Source organism: Artemia sp. Qi Xiang Cuo, chromosome 3 (assembly GCF_049724085.1).
Source record: "Artemia sp. Qi Xiang Cuo chromosome 3, ASM4972408v1, whole genome shotgun sequence".
In the NCBI taxonomy this organism is placed as follows: Eukaryota; Metazoa; Arthropoda; class Branchiopoda; order Anostraca; family Artemiidae; genus Artemia; species Artemia sp. Qi Xiang Cuo.
In genome coordinates this window covers 74,141,453-74,163,103 of record NC_142796.1, presented here as the reverse complement: position 1 = coordinate 74,163,103, position 21,651 = coordinate 74,141,453, and the positions used below count along the sequence as shown (strand labels likewise).

At 35.8% G+C, this 21,651-nt stretch overlaps 1 protein-coding gene across 2 annotated transcripts in view; it reads right to left on the bottom strand.

Annotated features, from left to right (window-relative positions):
• Positions 1–372: 372 nt before the first annotated feature.
• Lis-1 (LisH and WD40 domain-containing Lis-1) overlaps positions 373–21,651 on the bottom strand; it is a 120,574-nt gene continuing 99,295 nt past the window's right edge. Inside the window, exons 8-9 of one of the 2 annotated variants that reach the window (XM_089086559.1) lie at positions 6,343–6,538; positions 373–3,521 (exon numbers count right to left, since the gene is read on the bottom strand). In XM_089086559.1, coding sequence (XP_088942685.1) covers positions 3,448–3,521; positions 6,343–6,538 — 270 coding nt within the window. In that variant the 3' untranslated portion in view covers positions 373–3,447. The remainder of the gene's footprint in view (positions 3,522–6,342; positions 6,539–21,651) is intronic. The other variant, XM_089086560.1, reaches the window with a different exon arrangement.

Below are 21,651 nucleotides of genomic sequence, written 5' to 3'. Positions count from 1 at the left end.
TTTTCTTTCACGGCTAGACTGAATGCATAATGAGCAAGGCTTGTGCGCCAAGTCATGTGAGCTAACTTTATGGAAAGGGAAATATTACACAAAAAGCGAAATTACAATTATTTCTTCTTTTTAACATAGTAACATGTATCTAAGCTAGCCAATTGGGAGGTCTTAAATTATATATATATATATATATATATATATATATATATATATATATATATATATATATATATATATATATATATATATAAATATAAATATATATATATATATATATATATATATATATATATATATATATAAATGTGTATATATAATATTCAAGATTGTCCATTACGCTTTTAAATTAGAAATTTAAAAAATCGTCATGCACAAAATAAACAGACGTATCCAGCACTAAAAATACGCATTAGAAAGCTTACTACAGTGAATCTTTAGATGCTGGTTCATTTACAGAGGAAATATTTGCTTCATGGGAAGTATGAAGGGGGGGGGGAAGGCAAAGATCGGAACAGTAGTCATTTTCAAGTCACTGAAAAGTCATTTTAAGTATCGAAATCTGAAAAACCACCAACCCTAATTTTATGAATTAAATAGCAAAAGAAGAACAACTATTCAGCTACACAGCATGATTTTTTTCCTCCTTTGAACTTCAATCGAAAACAGTTCCAGCTAGAAAAAAGAGTTATTTTCAATCATTCAAATTAGGAAAAATTGAGGCACGCCCCTTGACTTGGGTAAAAATCACTACCCAAACTGAATTCTGCGATAGAATTAGATTTTACGATTCCACAAAAGATATTCTGAACAATAGAGCGTAAAAAATAATAAAAATAAACCAGTATTTTGCGATTCTTACTTTAAAGTGAGGTTATCACCAGAAGGGATAAAATCAAAAACCAAAATCGTAAAATGAATAAAGATCTATTATCCTATCTGTCTAAAGATAAGGAACTGATCTATTTCCCTTTTTTGGAAAAAAAATTGACATCGTATGCTTCATTTTTTACTTATTTTAAATACACTGATTAGTCCTAAATTTTTGTGTTTATGAGAAAAATAAAAGTATAACATAAGACATGTAGCCTAACTCAAGCAAGTTTCCAATATAAAACCACCCAAGACCTAACAGCTCCGAGGAAGGTCATAATACAGTCTATACTTATTTAAATCGTTTATTTATTAGATGGAGGCAATTGGGGAGCTTAAAGTCAGGGAGTGGTTAGATTTTGTACGAAATGGGGGAGTAGTGAGGTTCTAAAGTGCCCTATCTGCAACTGTAAGAAGATAGCGAGTTTGAAGGAGGACATTTTCGGGATAGAAAACGATACTGTTGAGGAAACATAAAAGATTTTGAATAGTAAACTGCCAACTGGACATTGGGCACGTGGGATCCCTCCGGTGGTAAGGTGCATACTTGTGGATGCTTCAGGCAGTTTTTGGAGAATGCATGAAAGCCAGGATAAGGAAGGCTGATTACGAAATGATATGTATATGCGCATATAATGGGGCGGAGTTGATGTTTTGTTGCGAATGAATTTTTTTTGGTTCCATTTTGATGCCATTTTAGCAAATTACAGCTCATCTGGCTCTAGTGTTGCAACATGAAAAACTGTAACAGAATCAGTACAATATACAGTTTTTGAAAACAGGCACCTTTTGCATTATCGCTTTAGTTTGTTATCTTGGTAATATTTCTTCCAAACATTTTGATTGTATTGCGTAAGGTTCATTATTCTTAACATCAAAATGCCCTTAAAATTTAATAGTACAATAGTAGTATTTGAGATTTTCCAGCTGACAAAGTTCAATAGTAGTATTGGAAATTTTGGTATCTGTTAAAATAGTATTGGAGGTTTTCAATTTTAATCATTCAAGGTTCAGCCACACCCTCAACCTTATAAATAAATAAATAAAAAAAAAAATAAAAAAGCGGGGACCAAATCATCAGAATATCGAGAAAATGTAAATAAGCACTTTCACCGATAAAAGGCTATACTAACCTACATTGATTCTTTCCTATTTATACGAAGTTCGCGAAATAAAATAACAGTGTCATAAACAAAACCCTATAAAAAGAAGTTCCTTTTCCGAGCATGAGAAAGGGACACTTGATCTAACAAACTTGCACAGTGAAATAACGAACAACGGCTTACAATAATTTTATTATTACCCTAAAACACTAAAACATTTTCTATTAAAACATTGGACAAACCCTATTTATTTACATTTGCTCTTAAATTTTGATTTTACTCAAAATTTAAGTGTATACTAACTAAGTTTAAAATTTTGCTACGATGCGCAAATGAAGGAAAGGAGACTGATTTGAACAAAAGAAACTGCAATGAAATATTATCCTTTGTTGCATTTTAATAAATAAATTATACCTCCTATACTTAATTAGCCTTTTCATATAGATATATCTTTATAGGAAAACACGGTTGCCATTTTGAAGGGGCGGAGGTGAATTTTCTTGGGAATGGAAATATCTTAAGCCCAAAAGGTACATTTTAAGGAGAAGGGTCTTTGAATAACCCTTCAAAAGGAGTAAATTTGTAAGTGTTCGTACTGTGCTTTCTATGTTTAATTTTACAATCTTCTTTTAAAAAAGCACTATATATGGAAAAGGAAGGTTATTTGCAAATAGAGCAAACACAATGTCAAACATAAATATAAGCAAAGTTTCCTTTCGGCTTTGGCAAACGAAATCAGATTATAAAGTGAGAAAAAAAAGCAGAAGAAGAAGAGTAATTGAAGTAATATCATTAACTACTGCAGTCAGTCCTTTAGTACAAGGGTAGTAGTTTTGTAAAGATAATTTTTCTATCAAAGGTTAAACATACACATAAAGTCTCGAAATGGACATAAGTAAAGGACTAGTAAATGGTATAGGCCTCCAGTGACTTATGATGATGCAAAATCAGATTAACTAATTAATAAAAAGGAAAAAAAAGAACCTTGTCAAACCATAGTACATAAATACAGTAGCTCTTCCACTACCCCAGAATTTCCAAGAAAAAATTGAGTTCTCAAAAATCTCCCTGAATCTGTACTTACGAAATTTAATGTTTGAGGAGATTTTAGAGAGCATAATTCTCTTTGAAGAAATTCAGAGAAACCCTAAAAATTTCGGGGTTGTATAAGACTGACTTAAAGTAACCAACTCCAGGCCATTAGTATACCGCTTTAGCAATAAATTAATCGGCAGTTAAGCGTAAAACAAAATAGGTAACATTACTCATTTACACTATATACATTAAAGAAAGAGCATCGCATCTGTGCTTAGGGCACTTTTAAGCAGTGCATTAATTAATAAAAAAAAAAAAAAAACGTAATGAACTGCCTCAATGCCAATTGCAAGATCCCTCATTAAAACCAGAGTACCAGAACAATGGAGGGAATTATGGTTACAAGATATATAGCAGGGTTGGGTATTACATCACTAAGATGGTCTTAACGGCACTCCCAAACTTTCACGGTTTGATCTACACTTCCAGAGATCACGTAGGGTGCTGAGCGATGGAAATCTGAAAAAAAAAAAAAATGCATAGATAGTAAGCTACGAAAAAAAGACGTCTATATGCTTATCATATTTATTTGATTAATTCGCCCAGGCCGATATATAAGACAGTGAAAAATGTGTTGATCTTATGATTTTGGGCGTGTGCAGAAATTTTCAGGACGGAAGTAGGAAAAGGATGGAAGAACCTGTTTTGACGAAGCTTATATTAAAAAAAAAAACATAAACGAGGAATATAAAACACAACATGACACAAAAATGAAAATATACCAGTTTCTAACACAGACTTGTAGATACAGATTTTTATTTGACTAGCTCATTTTTAAGTGTAACGACCAATAAAATATTGTTTTTTTCAAGACTTCCGAGCTCCATAGAGTTAGGCGGCATTACACAAACAGTAACTAACATAAACCTTGAAAAGGGAACAGTTTTTGAAAGATGAAAGGTATAACAACCAAATATGGCACAACATTTAATGAAAAAAAAAGAAGCAAGCCACACACCGAAGACAAAAATGAAAAATAATAATTATAAACAGAGAAATGATAGATTAGTTACATAAACAAACTACATGAAAAAAAGAGGATATTAAACTGAGAATAAACACACTTATATTTATACATCCACCCATTGGAGATAAATATGGACCCTCATTTTTAGACCCTAACAATACCAATATATTTTATTTTATGACTAAGGAACAAACTTTACGCCCATAATTCAAAAGCCCACCTTGAGAAAATCCCTTTTGTAAACAACCTTAAAAGAATTAGATTTTTTCAGAGTCGGCTTCACTCGACAATTTATTTTCAAAGGACCTGCTATGTCCTTCTTTCCTTGCAGTGTATGCATTTCTTGGTTCCATGAAACATTTTTAGTTTTTCATATAGCTTTTCACCATACAAACATTTATAAAAATCTCTCTTAATTCTGCTAGCCGAAAAATACAGTCAAATTCCTGGCTATCTCTAAATACCCTGATGTTATCAGCCTTGTTCGTGATTAACTGACAATTTTTCACAATATCTTACCCTATTTACGAACATAACCCCTCTCAAAAAAATAATCCCAAGTCTCGTTTCATCACTAATATATTTCTCCATTCATTAGCTCATGAAAGATTCATAAATTACCCTATCTGTAACTGTTCCAACTTCTCAGCCTTTTTCAATCCCTATAAATTTGAACTATCGCAAATACCTTAGGTCTAAAGGTGCCCTTTAGCATTTTAACAAGGTTAACATGGCTTCCCAATACCATATTACTTCAAAACCGACCATTAATGAGCTTTCCCTACTAGACAGTCCACCTTCTGTATTAATTTTGCATTATAAATAATTCTATTCCTTTTTAATCCATCTTCTTCAATATCTATTCGATCGTACTTAAGAGTGAGACATTCTCAAGAAACACAGAATTCAAGTAATTAGCCTTTTGTATGAAGACGGTCTATTGATGGTAAATAAGAAGAAAATGAATCTAATTCAGATAAATTTCACTCATGTTTTTAAAATATTCTAACCTAAAAGCTGGTTTCCTTTTGAGGTTTGAAGCATAAACATACTTTTTTGAATGAAAGTAACGGGAGATTAAAATATATATAAATATTATCACAAAAAAGGTCTCTACAAATACGACTGGCAAGTGGGAAAAGATCAACAGAGGGTCTTATGGTCCCAAAAAGCCCATCTTCAGAAAGTATCAGATGCATTCTTTGGTTTCTCCCACTTTGATACTAAATGCTTAATAAAGCTGAGTTCCTATTTCCGCATGCTTTCATAGAAAATCAATTATGGTTGTAAGATTATGTAAGGAAGCTAAGATTCTTATAATGCGCTATTTATAATGACTACAAATCATAATCTAAATAAACAAAAAAAAAATTGTCTCACGCGTCTATGAATTAATATACGAAACCTTTCAAATACGGTTTCGACAACGAGTTACGATTTTTATCTGAGTTCGCGTAAGCTCTGAAATTTTGTGCTTTTTCCACCAAATTTTCCCGTTTTTTGGTTAAAGACTCTTCCTTGCAAAAGTCTAATTTATGTTTCTGATTCTCTAAAACATAATTTTCATTGTTTCAATATTCTAAGAATTGTAAGAAAATTAAACCGAATATGACTCAAGTTACCAAGATTGCTGAAGTTCATTTATTAAATCAACATCCAACATATCCTCAGTCGGGTATCAAAACGTCATATCCCCATAATTGTAAATTTTCAGAAGAGAAAAAAAAAGAAAATTTTAGTCTAAATACTATTCTATCATATACAAAATTTTCCTTGGGATTTCTTCGAAAATAAATACTTCTGGGTCAAATCGTTAAGTTAGCGTCTGTATGCTACGATGCCCAAGATGGTCGAATTGCTCTTTATCTGGACTAAAGTACTCTAGTCTTGTTAGAGAAAAATTTTATGCTTACAAACAAACAATAACCTTTTTTATTTTCTAATAGAGTCAACCATATGAGATAACAACCCATACAACTGAAAGTCATCTGATTAACAAGACCAGCAACTTATCATCGATGGAGTCTCATATTCATAAGAATAATAATATATATAAGAAAAACGGGAGGCACCAAGTTTTGTAACATGGATAAATATGCTGTAAATTGTCAAAACCTCTGGGATAATACTTTAAAACATTTTCCCAAAAAAAAATAAAAAATAGCAGAAGAAAGAAAGAAAAGTAGGCAAACCCATTAAAATCCTTAGAAGGGTTTAATGATTTAAAGTTAAATTTGATCGAATCTCTGCAACTAAGTCAGAAGAAAATCTTTGATCCGAGGTTCAAAATAATAGAATCAGTTTGTTTCATACCGATAGACGTGCAGAAATGTTGATGAGCCTCAAGTGTTTTCAAACATCGTCTAGACTTCAAATCCCATACACGTATGGTCTTATCATCACTAGCGCTAAGAAGGTATTTTCCACCATGATGAAATTGAAGGGACCGAACCCAGTTATCGTGCCCCACTAGCGTGAAAAGACACAGACCAGTCGATGCGTCCCATATCTAGAATATAAATTCACATTAGCAATGCAGGTGAACTTTCATCTAGAAGTCTAAATTCTAGAAAGATAAAAGCGCCAGAATTATTCTAATAATGTACAAATGATTACTAACAAACATGAAAATGGGTGTAGATGGATAAATTTAAGAAAACAGCTCCGACTCCTGGAATTTTATATTTTTGAATCCAAATTCAACCTCTTTAGCAGCTAAAGGTACGACTGCGAGTCCATTCATTTTTTAAGGTATGGATCCGACTTCTACTACTACTACTACTAACAACTCACCGCAGCACCAAGCCGCCTGAGGCCAACACAGCTACGCATGGTCCTCCTTCATCCCAATCTATTCAAAGCCTCCCTTTTTACGCCCTCTCCCAGGAAGTTCCCATTTCCTTTAAATCTTTCTTTATGACATCCTCCCACCCCAGACGAGGACGACCTACTTTCCGTTTTGCCCTAGACGGTTGGCCGAAAAGAACAATCTTCGACAATCTGTCATACTTCATCCGCACAACGTGCCCAAGTCACCTCAACCTTTCTTTCATTATAGCCCTAAAGAGCAGTATTGAACCACATTTTTGGTATAGCCTATTGTTTGAAATGCGGTCAGTCAGCCGTGTACCCAGATTTCTCTGGAAAACATCTATTAAATCTTCATCCGCTTTTCGGAGCGCCCATGCTTCAGAGCCATATTTGACCACTGTCATCACTGTAGCTTCTAATATTCTAATCTTGATTTGCAGACTTATCTTCCTATTTTTCCAAACCTTTTTTAACTGTGAAAAAACACCCTGGGCCTTGGCTATTCTACTTTTGACATCTTCACTGCTCCAACCATCTTTACTAATAATGCTACCAAGGTAAGTGAAGGTGTCCACCTGATCAATCTTTTCATTACCCAACGTCACCTTTTCATCTTCACTTATTCCAAGCCATAGTGACTTGGTCTTTTTAACATTAATTTTCAAACCTATTCTAGCACCCCGTACTCACAAAACCTTTAAAACTTCATTCATTTTGCTCACACTTTAATCTAGGATGCTTAAATCATCATCATAATCTAAGTCCAGGAGACTTTTTCTCCCCATTTTATTCCGTGGTTTCCCATTGCCTTTTCTTTGCTCCTTAAGACAAAGTCCATCAAAATAATCCATGAACAGGGGGATAGAACACAATCCTGCTTAATTTCTGATTCAATACAAAACGAGCTGCTTACCTCATTTCCTACCTTAACCGCAGCAGTGTTATTCTTGTACATAGCATTAATCACTTTAATGTATTTGTCTGGTACAAGGATAAAACCTTTACTAAAGTACTTCTATCAACAGAATCGAACGCTTGGTCATAATCTATAAAATTGAAGACTAAAGGTGTTAGAAAACTTAGGCACTTCTCAATTATGCACATAAGAGTTAAAATTTGGTCGACACATCCTCTACATTTTTCTAAATCCGCACTGTTCTTCTCTTAAAACTTTGTCTACGGCATCTCTCAGTCTAAAAAGTATCATATTACTAAGTAATTTACTACCTACAGAGACCAGACTAATGCCTCGATAATTACCACGCTCACTTTTATCACCTTTCTTATAAAGTGGCTTAAATAAAGCTTTCCTAAAATCGTTAGGTACTTCCCCTTTTTAAAAATCATATTCATTATCTTCAGTAACTTATTTCTAACATCAGAGCCACCATATTTAAGTAACTCATTTACCATACTATCAGCACCTGGAGCCTTATTATTTTTTAATCCTTTTAGTACTGTCGCTAATTCCTCGTCACAAGACAAATCTTCCTTCACTTAAAAGGTATCACAAACTTTTTGATTTTTATCTATATCTGTTCCTTCAACTCTATCTTGGTTAAGCAAATTCTTAAAATGTTCTTAAAATGATCCGACTTCGAATCATAAAACCCCAGCCAAATTGGAACTCATGCTTTTCAATAATAGTTTGTAATTCTTTATATTTCAGTCCTATCCAAGCCTTTATAACCAATTACAACAAAATTATGATTTGCACGCCTCAGAAACTTTAAACGATGGACACAGAGAGGAAGTTGACGATCCCATCACTGGTGCAGATGTTTTTTATATTCCTTCTTTCAACCAATTTAATGCTTTACTTCTAGCTAAAAATGCACAAAAGACAACAGTTACTTCACGACTTTCTTTGTTTCTTTTAGGAAATTAAGACGAAATCAAGGGTGACTTTTGCTTGTTGAATCTACTCCGAATCATCTGAAAAGTTGGGGATAGGGAGGCGATGAGGCGAAGCTGGAGAGACCTACCTTTGCAATGCAAAAATTTGGGTAGGAGGGGGGGTGGTAGAGGTCACTGAGGGTGCCATTAGTTCAGAGATTAAAAATCCCTCTGCGATTCCGCTTCAGAGAAGGTGGAAAACCCAGCCTTTTGATCAAATGTCAGCAGTAAGAGGGGTGTTCGAGGAGCCATGGACTCAACTTATGACTGCAACAATACAAATGTAAAACCCTTACGACATTCCTCTTCAAACAAGGTGCAACACGTACCCTTATGCTGGAAAGCTTGCAATGGGAATGGTAGAGGACTGTCATAATGGGTAACTTTTCTTCTCCAATCATACCAATTGAAAATCTTTGCAAGACTTCGCGTCGAAAAGGTGCGACATGCCTGACTTTTTTCAAAAAGTTGGCAGTGAGAAGGACAGAAAAAAGAGGGCACTGGAAGGGTAACGAACCCCCTTTATAATTCCAATAATGTAGATGTAACATCTAAGCGGGATTCCACTTCAAACCAGATGCCCCATGTTTATGTTTATGCTAGAAAGTTCGCAGATGAAGGAACCGGGGCTATTGTCGGGTTCTCAGGCTACCTTTGCGTCTTCAGTGATACATATGGAAAATCTTGCACTATCCTGTTTTAAACGAGGTGACCAATACCTATTTTTTTGTAAAAACACTGGTGGTTGGCTGTTACACTTGATGGAGTTTTACACTTTTCACATTCATCTCGTTCTGACGCCGATTCAAGAACAAGTTTGTTTTTGTACCAAATCAAACCTGAACGAATCCGAAGTGAAAATACTTAGATTGCTCTCAGCCCTGTTTGTTAAGATATATAGCAGTTAATTTGTTAGATAAAGCTATAGGATTTGCTATTTTCCTCGGCAGAATAGTTTACCAACCAATACTTAAATGAAATGCATATTTTCCCTACAAGATTGAACTACAGACACACACGGTAGGCTTACTTAACGAATTTTACCAAAGACTACGGTCATAGTTAAGATCTAGATGAAGAAAAGAAGAGAATGTTGACGAGTCCTTCTTACCGTCTATTTCTAAAGAAGGAATTACCTTAAAATGCTCAGCTAAGAGTTAGAACTTATCTTACAAATAAGGAAAATACGTTTATGTTAAATGACCTAAACGAAACGTGAAAGGACTTGAACAGAGAATAGACAAGATTGAGGGAACGGGTATCAGAAGTCAAAAATTGAAGTAGAGCGAATTAAGCATAAAGAAACTAATCTTAAAGTTGAAAGTAAAGACTTAAAGAGTCATTTTTCCTCGCTAGTTGATAAGAACTTAGTTTTGAGTTTCCAGATATCTAGCCTAAAATTAACTATGATGAAACTGGGAAGTAAACAGACAGAAAAACATTCTATTGTGGAACGTGAAGCCAAGTAACGACGAAAATACTCAAAAATATTTTTATGATACAATTTTGGATGGCTTTTGAGTACCAGAGTAAAATGTAAATACATAATAGTGGATATAAAACCTGAACAAAATTAATATAGGTATCTCTGGATGCAATAGGCCCGAAAATTGTAGTTTAAAACAAATTTTCGTGAGAAACCGATCTTGGGAAATTAGAATATTTACATAGTGAACGATTCTCTGCTAAACGTCCAGAACGTGTAGAAATTTTTTATCCGAACCAGAATAAGATATACGAAAAAATTTGATTTTTGCAAAACAGAATCAGTGACACAACTTATTCAACGTCACAACGTCAGCACAGAGATAGACCGATTGAAAAATTTGCGGTTGATGAATTATTACCCGAACTTAAAAATCTAGCCGTCTAGTCCAGTCACATGATCAGCATAGGCAAGGAAATGCTAATAGAAATCCCATGCAATTCTGAAACTTATTGACGATTAGTGAAATTTGACTCATTATATCCTTTGTTCTTTCTTATGCATTCATTTAATATGTATTGCTTAATTCAGATTATTCTTACATTATATAGCCTAAATCTACATGTGGTTACATTTGAAGTATTGTTTAAATACCATGTCTAGATATGAGGCATAAAATAAACCAGCATCGAAAGACGGTAATTAGCATCAGATGATTGTACAAAAGTCATCATTTGAACTAAAAAGTGCTATTTTAGTCTCATATCAGTTTTTTTTTCTCCTTATTCTTATTCTCCTTATCCTTATTCTCCTTATTCTATGATGTATACAAATACGGTTCAAAAAGAGAAGGTGTGGTACCAAAGCTTCTTAATTGAACTTGGAAAAAAATCACACTGAGAATAACTAAACTAAGTTCCATGATAAAATGAATCGTGTTTTGCGTAAAGGCTTGGATGTGGACATTACTCAATTGATAAATTTTTCTAATGAACCTTTGAAGTATGGTTTCGGCTATGATTTATCCATGGATTCCAGTCCGAATCAACGAAAACCACCATTTTTTCCATTTAAAGTGTCACGGTTTAAACAGTGCATATGATTCTTTTTCAGAGGTTTGACAGAAACTTTGCTATTGATATTGAAGCACATTTAGATATTCCGCCATATATTTTTTTTTATTTAGAAAAAATAGTTGTGGCTCATGGTGGATTTATTGCTAATGTGAGGTCAAGTCTTGACACCAAGGTAAGGCAGGATCTATGCGTTTATGTAAGGCTGTTGTTTGTGACTTTTGTGTTGGAAATTAAAGCCTAGGCACGTAGATGTTATATCGTGATAAACCTCCGTCTGCAACAAAGAACAGAACTCTAGACTTGTTGGAAATTCAGCTGGGACAAAATTTGTATGACATCTTAATTATATGTTTTTATAGGTATTAATTAAAAAAAAACTTTTCCGACAAAATAAATTTTTCAAAGAAAAGTAAAGAACTCCATTAAACAAAAAATGAGCAAAAATAAAATAAAATAATCTACCAAGCGTGAAACTACAAAAAAACAGCATCGATAAATAAATGAAACCCAAAACGAACAGAAATTATAATAAATAACCGAGTCAAACTCATAACGAGCAGAAATTAACATAAGTTGGGCTCAAAACCCCTATGCTTTCACGAGGCCAGAACGTAATTTGCACTTATCTGAAAAAAATATAAATGTTTTTACTTTTATAACTTTAACAAGTCAAATAATATTAACATTTTGACTACTAAATATCAGCATATGTATATTAAACTGACAATGCACAATCATTTGTATTTTCTTCAGTAAAGTGCAAATTATGTTCTGGTCTTGGGAAGGCATAGGGGTTTTGAGCCCAAATTATGTTAATTTCTGCTCGTTTTGAATTTGACTCGGTTATTTATTGTAATTTCTGTTTGTTTTGGGTTTCTTTTATTTATCGATGCTGATTTGTGGTAGTTTCACACTTGGTAGATTATTTGATTTTATTGTTGCTCATTTTTTGTTTAATGGAGTTTTTTACTTTTCTTTGAAAAACTTTTTTTGTGGAATAAGCTTTTTAATTAATTTCTGTTCGTTTTATATTGACATAGTCTTTTCAGGAAAAAAGAAAATAATACTTTAAATCTTTTCGTTTTTTTTTAAATTTATAGTTTGGCCTGCTATTTGTATGCTGGATAAAATTTTTCAGCAATTTTTAACAACATACACCCTTTTAAAAATCTGGGCACATATAGTAGGGTTTAATTTAGTTTCATACCTCCTCTAGTTGACCTGAAATGGAAAACTTGATACCATTTGCAAAAAAATCTGTTTACTTTCTTTGATAGCTTGGATACACTTACACTATTTTGATTTTGTTAAATTTTAAGAGCAGAAGTAGCCTCAAAAGTTTGATCATAATACCCTCAGTCTTTCTTGGGATAGTGCTGAGATGCCTTATTGGGAATTAGCATTATCACAGTGCATTTTGATTTAATCTCAAAGACATTGTTTTTAAACATAAAGACAAATGGGATGGTGGGTGTGGGAAGTGGATTAGTTTCCCACCAATCACTTTCGACTATTAAAAAGCGCATCAGTCCTTTCTATTTTCAATTGAATGACCCCTTTTCGAAGTTCCTACGACCACTCCTTCGATGCAAAGTGCCCTGGTCTAAACAGCAGCAACAACAACAAAAATAATACATTATACTAACATTGATCTTTACTATAAAAATGTCAAGCCTTCCAATCACTTTCGACTATTAAAAAGAGCACTAAGCCTTTCGATTTCCAATTAAATGAGCCCTTCTTGATTTTCTCCGACAAAGCTTTTCATAAACACCTTATATGCCCCCGCCCTTAAATTACAGCCCTTACCCTAAGGGCTGTGAGGGTGGTTGTCATCCTCTAAGACCTAATTTCCAGAACTTTCAACTACATTAAACAAAACAGCTATCTCAAAATTTTGATTGGATGGGTCTGCTAAAATGGTGGGCGTGAGAGGGGCGTTAGTCGCTCTCCAATCACTTTCAACTATTAAAAAAGGCACTAGCCCTTTGAATTTCCAATCAAATGAGCCCTTTTGTAGTTTCTAAGACAACACTTTCAATAAAAACCTTATTTGCCCCCAGGGCATAACTTAAAACAAACGCCCTGAGGGCTGCGGGGGGGGGGCGTTGTCACCCTCAAAGACCTAATTTCCAGAACTTTCGGCAACGTTGAAAAAAATGGCTATCTGAAAATTTTGATTGGATGTGTTTGGGGGAATGGTAGGAGTGAGAGGGGGTTTAGTTACCCTATAATCACTTTCAACTATTAAAAAGGGATCTAGCCCTCTCAATTTCCAATTGAATGAGCCCCTTTTGAAGTTTTTACGATAACTATATCTATAAAAACCTTATATGCCCCACCAGGGCATAACTTACAACCTTTGCCCTGGGGACTCTGGGGGGTTTGTCATCCTTAAATACATAATTTTCAGAATTTTCAACTACGTTGAACAAAATGACTATCTCTAAACTTTGATTGGATGTGTTTGGGGAAATGGTGGGCGTGAGAGAGGGGTTAATTACTCTCCTCCGCTCACTTTTGACTATTAAAAAGGGCAATTTCGATTTCCAATCAAATGAGCCCATTTTGATATTTCTACAACAACTTTCTATATAAAGCTTAAATGCCCCCAGGGCATAACTTACAACCCTTGCACTGAGGGCTGTGATGGGGTTATCATCCTAAAAGACCTAATTTCCAGAACTTTCGACTACATTGAACAAAATGGATATCTCAAAATTTTGATTGGATGTGTTTGGGGAAATGGTGGTCGTGAGAGGGTGGTTATTTCCCCTTCAATCACTTTCGACTATTACAAGGGCACAAGCCCCTTCAATTTCCAATCGAATGAGCCCTTTTTCAAGTTTCTACGACAAAGATTTCAATAAAAACTTATATGCCCCCAGGGAATAACTTATAACCCTTGCCCTGAAGACTGTGGGGGGAGTGCCCTGCTCCAAGGTATACTTTCCTGAACTTTAAACTGCGCGGAACAAAAAGGCTACCTCAAAATTTTGATTGGATGAGTTTGGGCGAAATGGTTAGTGCCTTCATACGCTTCGACTATGAAAAGAGCACTAGTCATTTAGTTGACTGTGGCGGCGACGACATGTTCTATATCCAAGGAAGCTTATAACCCTTGCCCTGAGGTGGGGGAGTCATCCTCAAAGACCTAACTTCCAGAACGTAACTGCGTGGAACAAAATGGCTATCTCAAAATTGTGATTGGATGTTTTTGGGGAGACGGTGGGCGTGAAAGGGGTGTTAGTTGCCTTCATATCACTTTCAACTATTAAAAAAAGTACTAGCCATTTCAATTTCCAATCGAATGAGGCTTTTTTAAAGTTTCTACGACAACGCTTTCTATAAAAACCTTATATGCCCCCAGGGCATAACTTACAACCCTTGCCCTGAGGGCTGTGTGGAGTGTCCTGCTCAAAAACATAATTTCTATCTGGAAATCAACTACGCTGAACAAAATTACTATCTAATAATTTTGATTAGATGTGTATGGGGAAAAGGTGGGCGTTAGAGAGGGGTTAGTTGCCCTCAATCACTTTCGTCTATTAAAAAGGGCACTAGACCATTGAATTTCCAATCGAATGAGCCCTTTTTCAAGTTTCTACGACAAAGATTTCAATAACAAACTTATATGCCCCCAGGGCATAACTTATATCTCTTGCCCTTAAGACTGTGGGGGGAGTGCCCTGCTCCTAGGTATAATTTCCTGAACTTCAAACTGCGCGGAACAAAATGTCTATCTAAAAATTTTGATTCGATGTGTTTGGGGAAATGGTGGGTGTGGAAGGGGTGTTAGTTGCCTTCCAATCCCTTTCGACTATTAAAAAAGGCACTAGCCATTTCAATTTCCAATCGAATGAGCCCTTTTTGAAGTTTCTATGGCAACGTGGTCTATATAAACATTACATGCCCCAGGGCATGACTTACAACTCTCGCCCTGAGGGCTGCAGGGGGGGGGGTTGTCATCCTCAAATACCTAATTTCCAGAACTTTCAACTACGTTGAACAAAATAGCTATCTTAAAATTTTGATTCCATGTGTTTGGGAAAAAGGTGGGCGTGAGAGAGGGGTTAGTTGCCCTCCAAACACTTTCGACTATTAAAAAGGGCACTAGCCCTTTGAATGTCCAATCGAATGAGGCTATTTTGAAGTTTCTACGACAACACTTTCTATAAAAACCTTATACAACCTCAGGGCATAACTTAAAACCCTTGTCCCTGAGGGCTGTGGGGAGTGTCCTCGTCAAAAACATAATTTCTAACTGGAAATACACTACGCTGAACAAAATGGCTATCTCAGAATTTTGATTGGATGTGTTTCGGGAAATGGTGGGCGTGGAAGAATGTTAGTTGCCTTCCATTTAATTGCGACTACTAAAAAGGGCACAAGCCACTCCAATTTCCCATTGAATGAGCACTTTCCGAAGTTTCTACGACAACTTCTTCGATACGAAGTGCCCTGGTCTAAAGGAAAAATAATTAAATAATACATTGTGCCCACATCGTGCTTATATGCCCCAAGGATATAACTTACAGCCCTTGCCCCGAAGGTTGTTGAGGAGTGACCTCCTCAAAAACATATTTTCTATATGGAAATCAACTACGCTGAACCAAATGGCTATCTCAAAGTTTTGATTGGATGTGTTTGGGGAATGATGGGCGTGGGGGGGGGGGGATAGTTAATCTCCAATCACTTTCGACTATTAAAAAGGGCACTAGCCCTTTTAATTTCCAGTTGAATAAGCCTTTTTGAAGTTTCTACGGACAACGCCTTCTATAAAAACATTAAATACCCACAGGGCATAACTTACAACCCTTGCCCTGAAGGCTGTGAGGGACTGTCCTCCTCAAAAACATAATTTCTATCTCGATATCAACTACGCTGAACAAAATGGCTATCTCAAAATTTTGATTGGATGTATTTTGGGAAATGGTGGGCGTGGAAGGTGTGTTAGTTGCCTTCCAATCACTTTCGACTATTAAAAAGGGCACAAGCCACTCCAATTTCCAATTGAATGAGCCCTTTTCGAAGTTTCTACGACAAATTTTTCGATACCAAGAGCCCTGCTTTAAAGGAAAAAAATAATAAATATTACATTGTGCCAACATCGTGCTTATATGCCCCCAGGGCATAACTTAAAATCCTTGCCCCGAGGGTTGTGGGGGAGTGTCCTCCTCAAAAACATATTTTCTATCTGGCAATCAACTACGCTGAACAAAATGGCTATCTCAAAATTTTGATTGGATGTGTTTGGGGGAATGATTAGCGTGGGGGGGGGGGCTAGTTGCCCTCCAATCACTTTCGACTATTAAAAAGGGCACTAGCCACGCCAGTTTTTAATCGAATGAGCCTTTTTGGAAGTTTCTAAGACAACCCCTTCAATACGAAGTGCCCGGGTATGGAAACAAAAAAATAAATAATACATTGTGCCAATATTGTTCTTTACTTCGCTAGAACTATTGCGGTGCCTATGATATGCCATAGTTCTTGTGATTTGATGCACAGTTTTCGCATGTTTCTCCCAGGAAAAATATGCACTAGAGTTACATAGAATAAAGCCACTTAAACTGATAATATACGTGTAAATTCAAAGTTTAGCAAGCCAAGGGTAACTATTAGCCAAGTGTCAGCTAATCTTTCGTAGACTACTAAGAAACCACCGCATGAGATGCTACGACTTCTGATGCTCCTTATTGACCTTCCTAACAGTTTGTTTTTGGCAATCTCTCAAGCAGTTTAAGGTGGATACATTCTGTTTGTTTTAAACTAACTCGTCCTACATCTGTTAACATCACTATGAGGTTTTATGTAATGAATGTTATTATATATTCGGAGTCTCCTATAAAAACTCAAGCATAGTGCTTCTTGTTACTTTTTGTTGTCAAGTGCCTCTTTACTTTATTATAAACAAAACTCCTTAACTCGAAACCTTAGCTTGTTTCTGCACCGAATCAGAGCGTAGGTCGTTTCAAGACTGAGTCATTAACAGATTCTTGTTTTTCCAATATGCACTTCAACAATGAAGCCGTCAGCTTCTTAAATTCTTAAAATACTGTATCTCAAGAAAGGATTCACTGATGCCATAGAACTTGATCGGCTCACCAAAAATTACTGGTCAGCATAAAAATTTTCTCTGTTTTCATTCAAATGTTTATTTTCTTGCCCCGGAGCAACTTTCTAATACCATTATTAGGACAGCAGCAAAGAATGAGCTCTAGTTTTGTAACCAGCTAGAAAGCTATTCCTCTCCCGACTCCCAGACTTGGAAAGAAAATACCAAAATCACCGTTAGAAATAACCAGTAACAAATAGACGGTAACAGTACTTTCGGACCGACAGGAAAAAATGCTCTTTCTTGGATAATTGAACCAGTAGGTTGGAGGGGGGGACATGGAGAGACAAAGGAAGGACTTTGTACCCAAAACCATACATAGCTTAACAATAATTACATTTTTCCATTTCAGATCCTATCTGCCTACCTTTCTGCAAAATAATACTAATCAGAGGCAACGCTACAGGGTTGCCTATAGTAAACGCCATACGGCTCCAATTTTTTATTATTATTTTTTTTTCCCCAGAGGCACTTCATATGGAAGGCGTCGTCGTAGAAACTTCAAAAAGGGCTCATTCGATTGTAAAATTGAGAGTTCTAGTGCCATTTTTAAGGGTCAAAAGTGATTGGAAGGCAACTAACACCCCTTCCACGCCCACCATGTACCCAAACACATCTAATCAAAATTTTGAGATAGCCATTTTGTTCTACGTAGTTGATTTCAAGATAGAAATTATGTTTTTGAGGAGGACACTCCCCCTAAAACCTTCAGGCCACGGGTTGTAAGCTATGCCCTGGGGGCATATAAGTTTTTTTATAGAAATCTTTGTCGTAGAAACTTCAAAAAGGACTTATTCAATTAGAAATTCAAAGAGCTAGTTCCCTTTTTAATAGTCGAAAGTGATTGGAGGGCAACTAACCCCCTCTCACGCCCACCTTTTCCCCGAACACATCCAATAAAAATTTTGAGATAGCCATTTTTTACAAAGTAGTTGAGAGTTCTGTAAATTAGGTCTTTGAGGATGACAACCCTCCACAGCCCTCAGGGCAAAGGTTGTAAGTTATGCCATGGGTGCATATAAGGTTTTTTATAGAAATCGTTGCCGTAGAAAGTTCAAAAGGGGTTCATTCGATTGGAAATTGAAATGGCTAGTGCTCTTTTTAATAGTCAAAAGTGATTGGAAGGCAACAAACACCCACCATTTCCCCAAACACATCCAATCAAAATTTTGAGACAGCTATTTTGTTCAAAGTAGTTGAAAGTTCTGTAAATTATATCTTTGAGAAGGACACTCCCCCCACAGTCTTCAGGGCAAGGGTTATAAGTTATGCCCTGGGGGCATATAAGGTTCTTATTAAAGGAATGCTCGTATAAACTTCAAAGAGGGCAGATTTGACTGGAAATTGAAAGTTCTAATTATCGGAGAGTAACCAGCCCCCCACCCTTTTTCCCCGAATGCATCCGATAAAAAATTTGAGACAGCTATTTTGTTAAAAATAATTCAAAGATCATATAACAAAACTCCGGTGTTGAAACAACACCCAGGGCCCGGGGGGCAGGCGTTGTAAGTTATGTCCTGGGGGCATATATGGTTCCTAATGGAAGGGATGCTCGTATAATGAGCCTCTTCAAAGAGGGCTCATTTGATTGGAAATCGAAAGTTCCCCTTCACTTTTTAAGAGTCAAAAGAGATTGGAAGGCACCAAGCCCCCCCCCCCTCCATGCCCTTTTTTTCTCAAACCCATCAGATAAGAACTTTGAGATAGGTATTTTTTTAAAAATAGTTCAAAGACCATATAACTAAAATCCCGGGGCAGACACAGCCCCCCAGCGCCCGAGGGCAGGCGTGTTAAGTTATAACCTGGGGGAATATATGGTTCTTATGGAAGGGATGCTAGTAAGAACTTCATAGAGGGCTCATTTGATTGGAAATTGAAAGTTCTAGTTCAGTTTTTGAGAGTCAAAAGGATTGGGGGGCAACTAGCCCCACCCACGCCCCTTTTCCCCCAAATGCATCCGGTAAAAATTTTTGAGATAGCCATTAAATTAAAAATTGTTCAAAAGTCCGATAACAAAAACTCAGTTGTCGATACAACCCCCCAGGGCCTGGGGGCAGGTGTCGTAAGTTATGCCCTGGGTCATATATGGTTCTTATGAAAGGGATGCTCGTATAAACTTTAGAGAGGGCTCATTTGATTAGATTGAAAGTACGATCTCACTTTTTAATAGTCAAAAGAGATACGAGGGCAACTAGCCCCCCTCTGCACGCCTTCTTTTTCCAAACCCATCTGATGAAAATTTTGAGATAGATATTTTGTTTAAAATAGTTGAAAGGTCGGATAAGAAAAACTCCGGTGTCGACACAACCCCCCAGGGCCCGAGGGAAGGCGTTCTAAGTTATGCTTTAAAGACATGTATGGTTCTTATGAAAGGGATGCTCGTGTAAACTTCATAGAGAGCTCATTTGATTGGAAGATGAAAGTTCTAGTTCACTTTTTAAAACTCAAGAGATTTAAGGACAACTAGCCCCCCCCCCACGCCTTTTTTCCCCAAACCCATCAGCTACAAATTTTGTGACAGCCAGTTTTTTAAAAATTGTTCAACATTAGATAACAAAAACTCCGGCACCAACACAGCCCCTCCTCCCAGGGTCCGGGGGTAGGCGTTTTAAGTGTTGTCCTGGGGGCGTATATGTTTCTTATGAAAGGGATGCTCGTATAATATTCAGAGAGGACTCATTTGATTGGAAATTGAAAGTTCTAGTTCACTTTTTAAGAGTCAAAAGATATCTGAGGGCAAGTAACCCCCCCCCCCCACACCATTTTCCCCCCAAACCCATCCGATACAAATTTTGATAGCCATTTTTTTTAAAATAATTCAAAGGTCAGATTATCCAATAACTCCGGTGTTGACACAACCCTTCAGGGCCCGGAGAGCAGGCATTGTAAGCTATGTCCTGGGTCCGTATATGGTCCTTATGAAAGGGATGTTCGTATAAACTTCAGAGAGGGCTCATTTGAATGGAAATTAAAAGTTCTAGTTCATTTTCTCAGAGTAAAAAAAATCGGAGGGCAACTAGCCCTTCCCGCCCTCCACGCTTTTGGGTTTATCGGATGGATAAAATCATCCGATAAAAATTTGTGGTGACCATTTTGTTAGAAATATTTCAAACATCAGATATTAAAATTCCGTGGTCGACACAACCCCCCAAGGCCCAGGGACAGGCGTTGTAAGTTATGCTCTGGGGTATATATGGTTATTATAGAAAGGATGCTCGTATAAACTTCAGAGAGGGCTCATTTGATTGAAAGTAGAAAGTTTTAGTTCACTTTTAAAGAGTCAAATGAGACAAAAGGGCAATTATTCCCCCCCCCCACACACACCCTTTTCCCAGAAACCCATCCGATAAAAATTTTAAGACAGCCATTTTGTTAAAAATAGTTCAAACACCAGATAATAAAAACTCCTTCTCTCACTGTAAAAGTCCAAAACCTACTGCGTCATTGGCGCTTCACTGAAAACTATGTGCGTCTTGAACAGTCTTGGAAATTATAAAAAACATCAAATTGAATATCTGATGTATGATATTAATTGTTGAAAGATCCATCAGTTAAAGAATTTATTTCACTGTGATTTTATTTTAATTTTAAATTCTGTAAGAACTGGAAAAGAAAATATTTGCAATATAATTCGCTTGGTTAAGCGCCAATGACGCAGTGGGCTTTTAGTTTTTATTTACAGTTAAGAAAGGGGGCAGTATCCAAACTCTTGTTTGCAGTGAAACTATATGCCTTTATGTCTTGAACAACTTTAGAAAGACCTAATAAATTAAACTGAAAATTTGATGTATAATGATATTAATTGCTGAAAGCTCATCAGTTCAAAATTTTACTATAATTTTAATGTTTATTTTCAATATTAAGTACAAAAGAAAATATTTGTAATAAAATTGGTTTTCAGTAAAGCGCCAATGACGCAGTAGGATCTAGACTTTTACAGTGAGAGAAGGAGGCGATACCCAAACTCTTGTTTTTAGTGTTTTTGTTCGTTTTAAGATTGAATTGCATATTCAATTTAAGTTTCACTCGTTTTAAGATTTTATTTATTCATTTACATTAATATATATTGTATGTTTGTTTGCATTGATTGTTTATTTAATTTCTGTTCGGTTTAAGTTTCATTTATACTTCAATAGCAAAATATTTTTTTTCGTTTTAAGCTTGATTTTCATATTCAATCTAAGCATTACTCGCTTTAAGGTCTATTTATTTATTTATATTATTACTTGTTGTATGTTTTTTTTATGATTGTTTATTTAATTTCTGTTCGTTTTGGGTTTATTTTCATTCTTTAATAG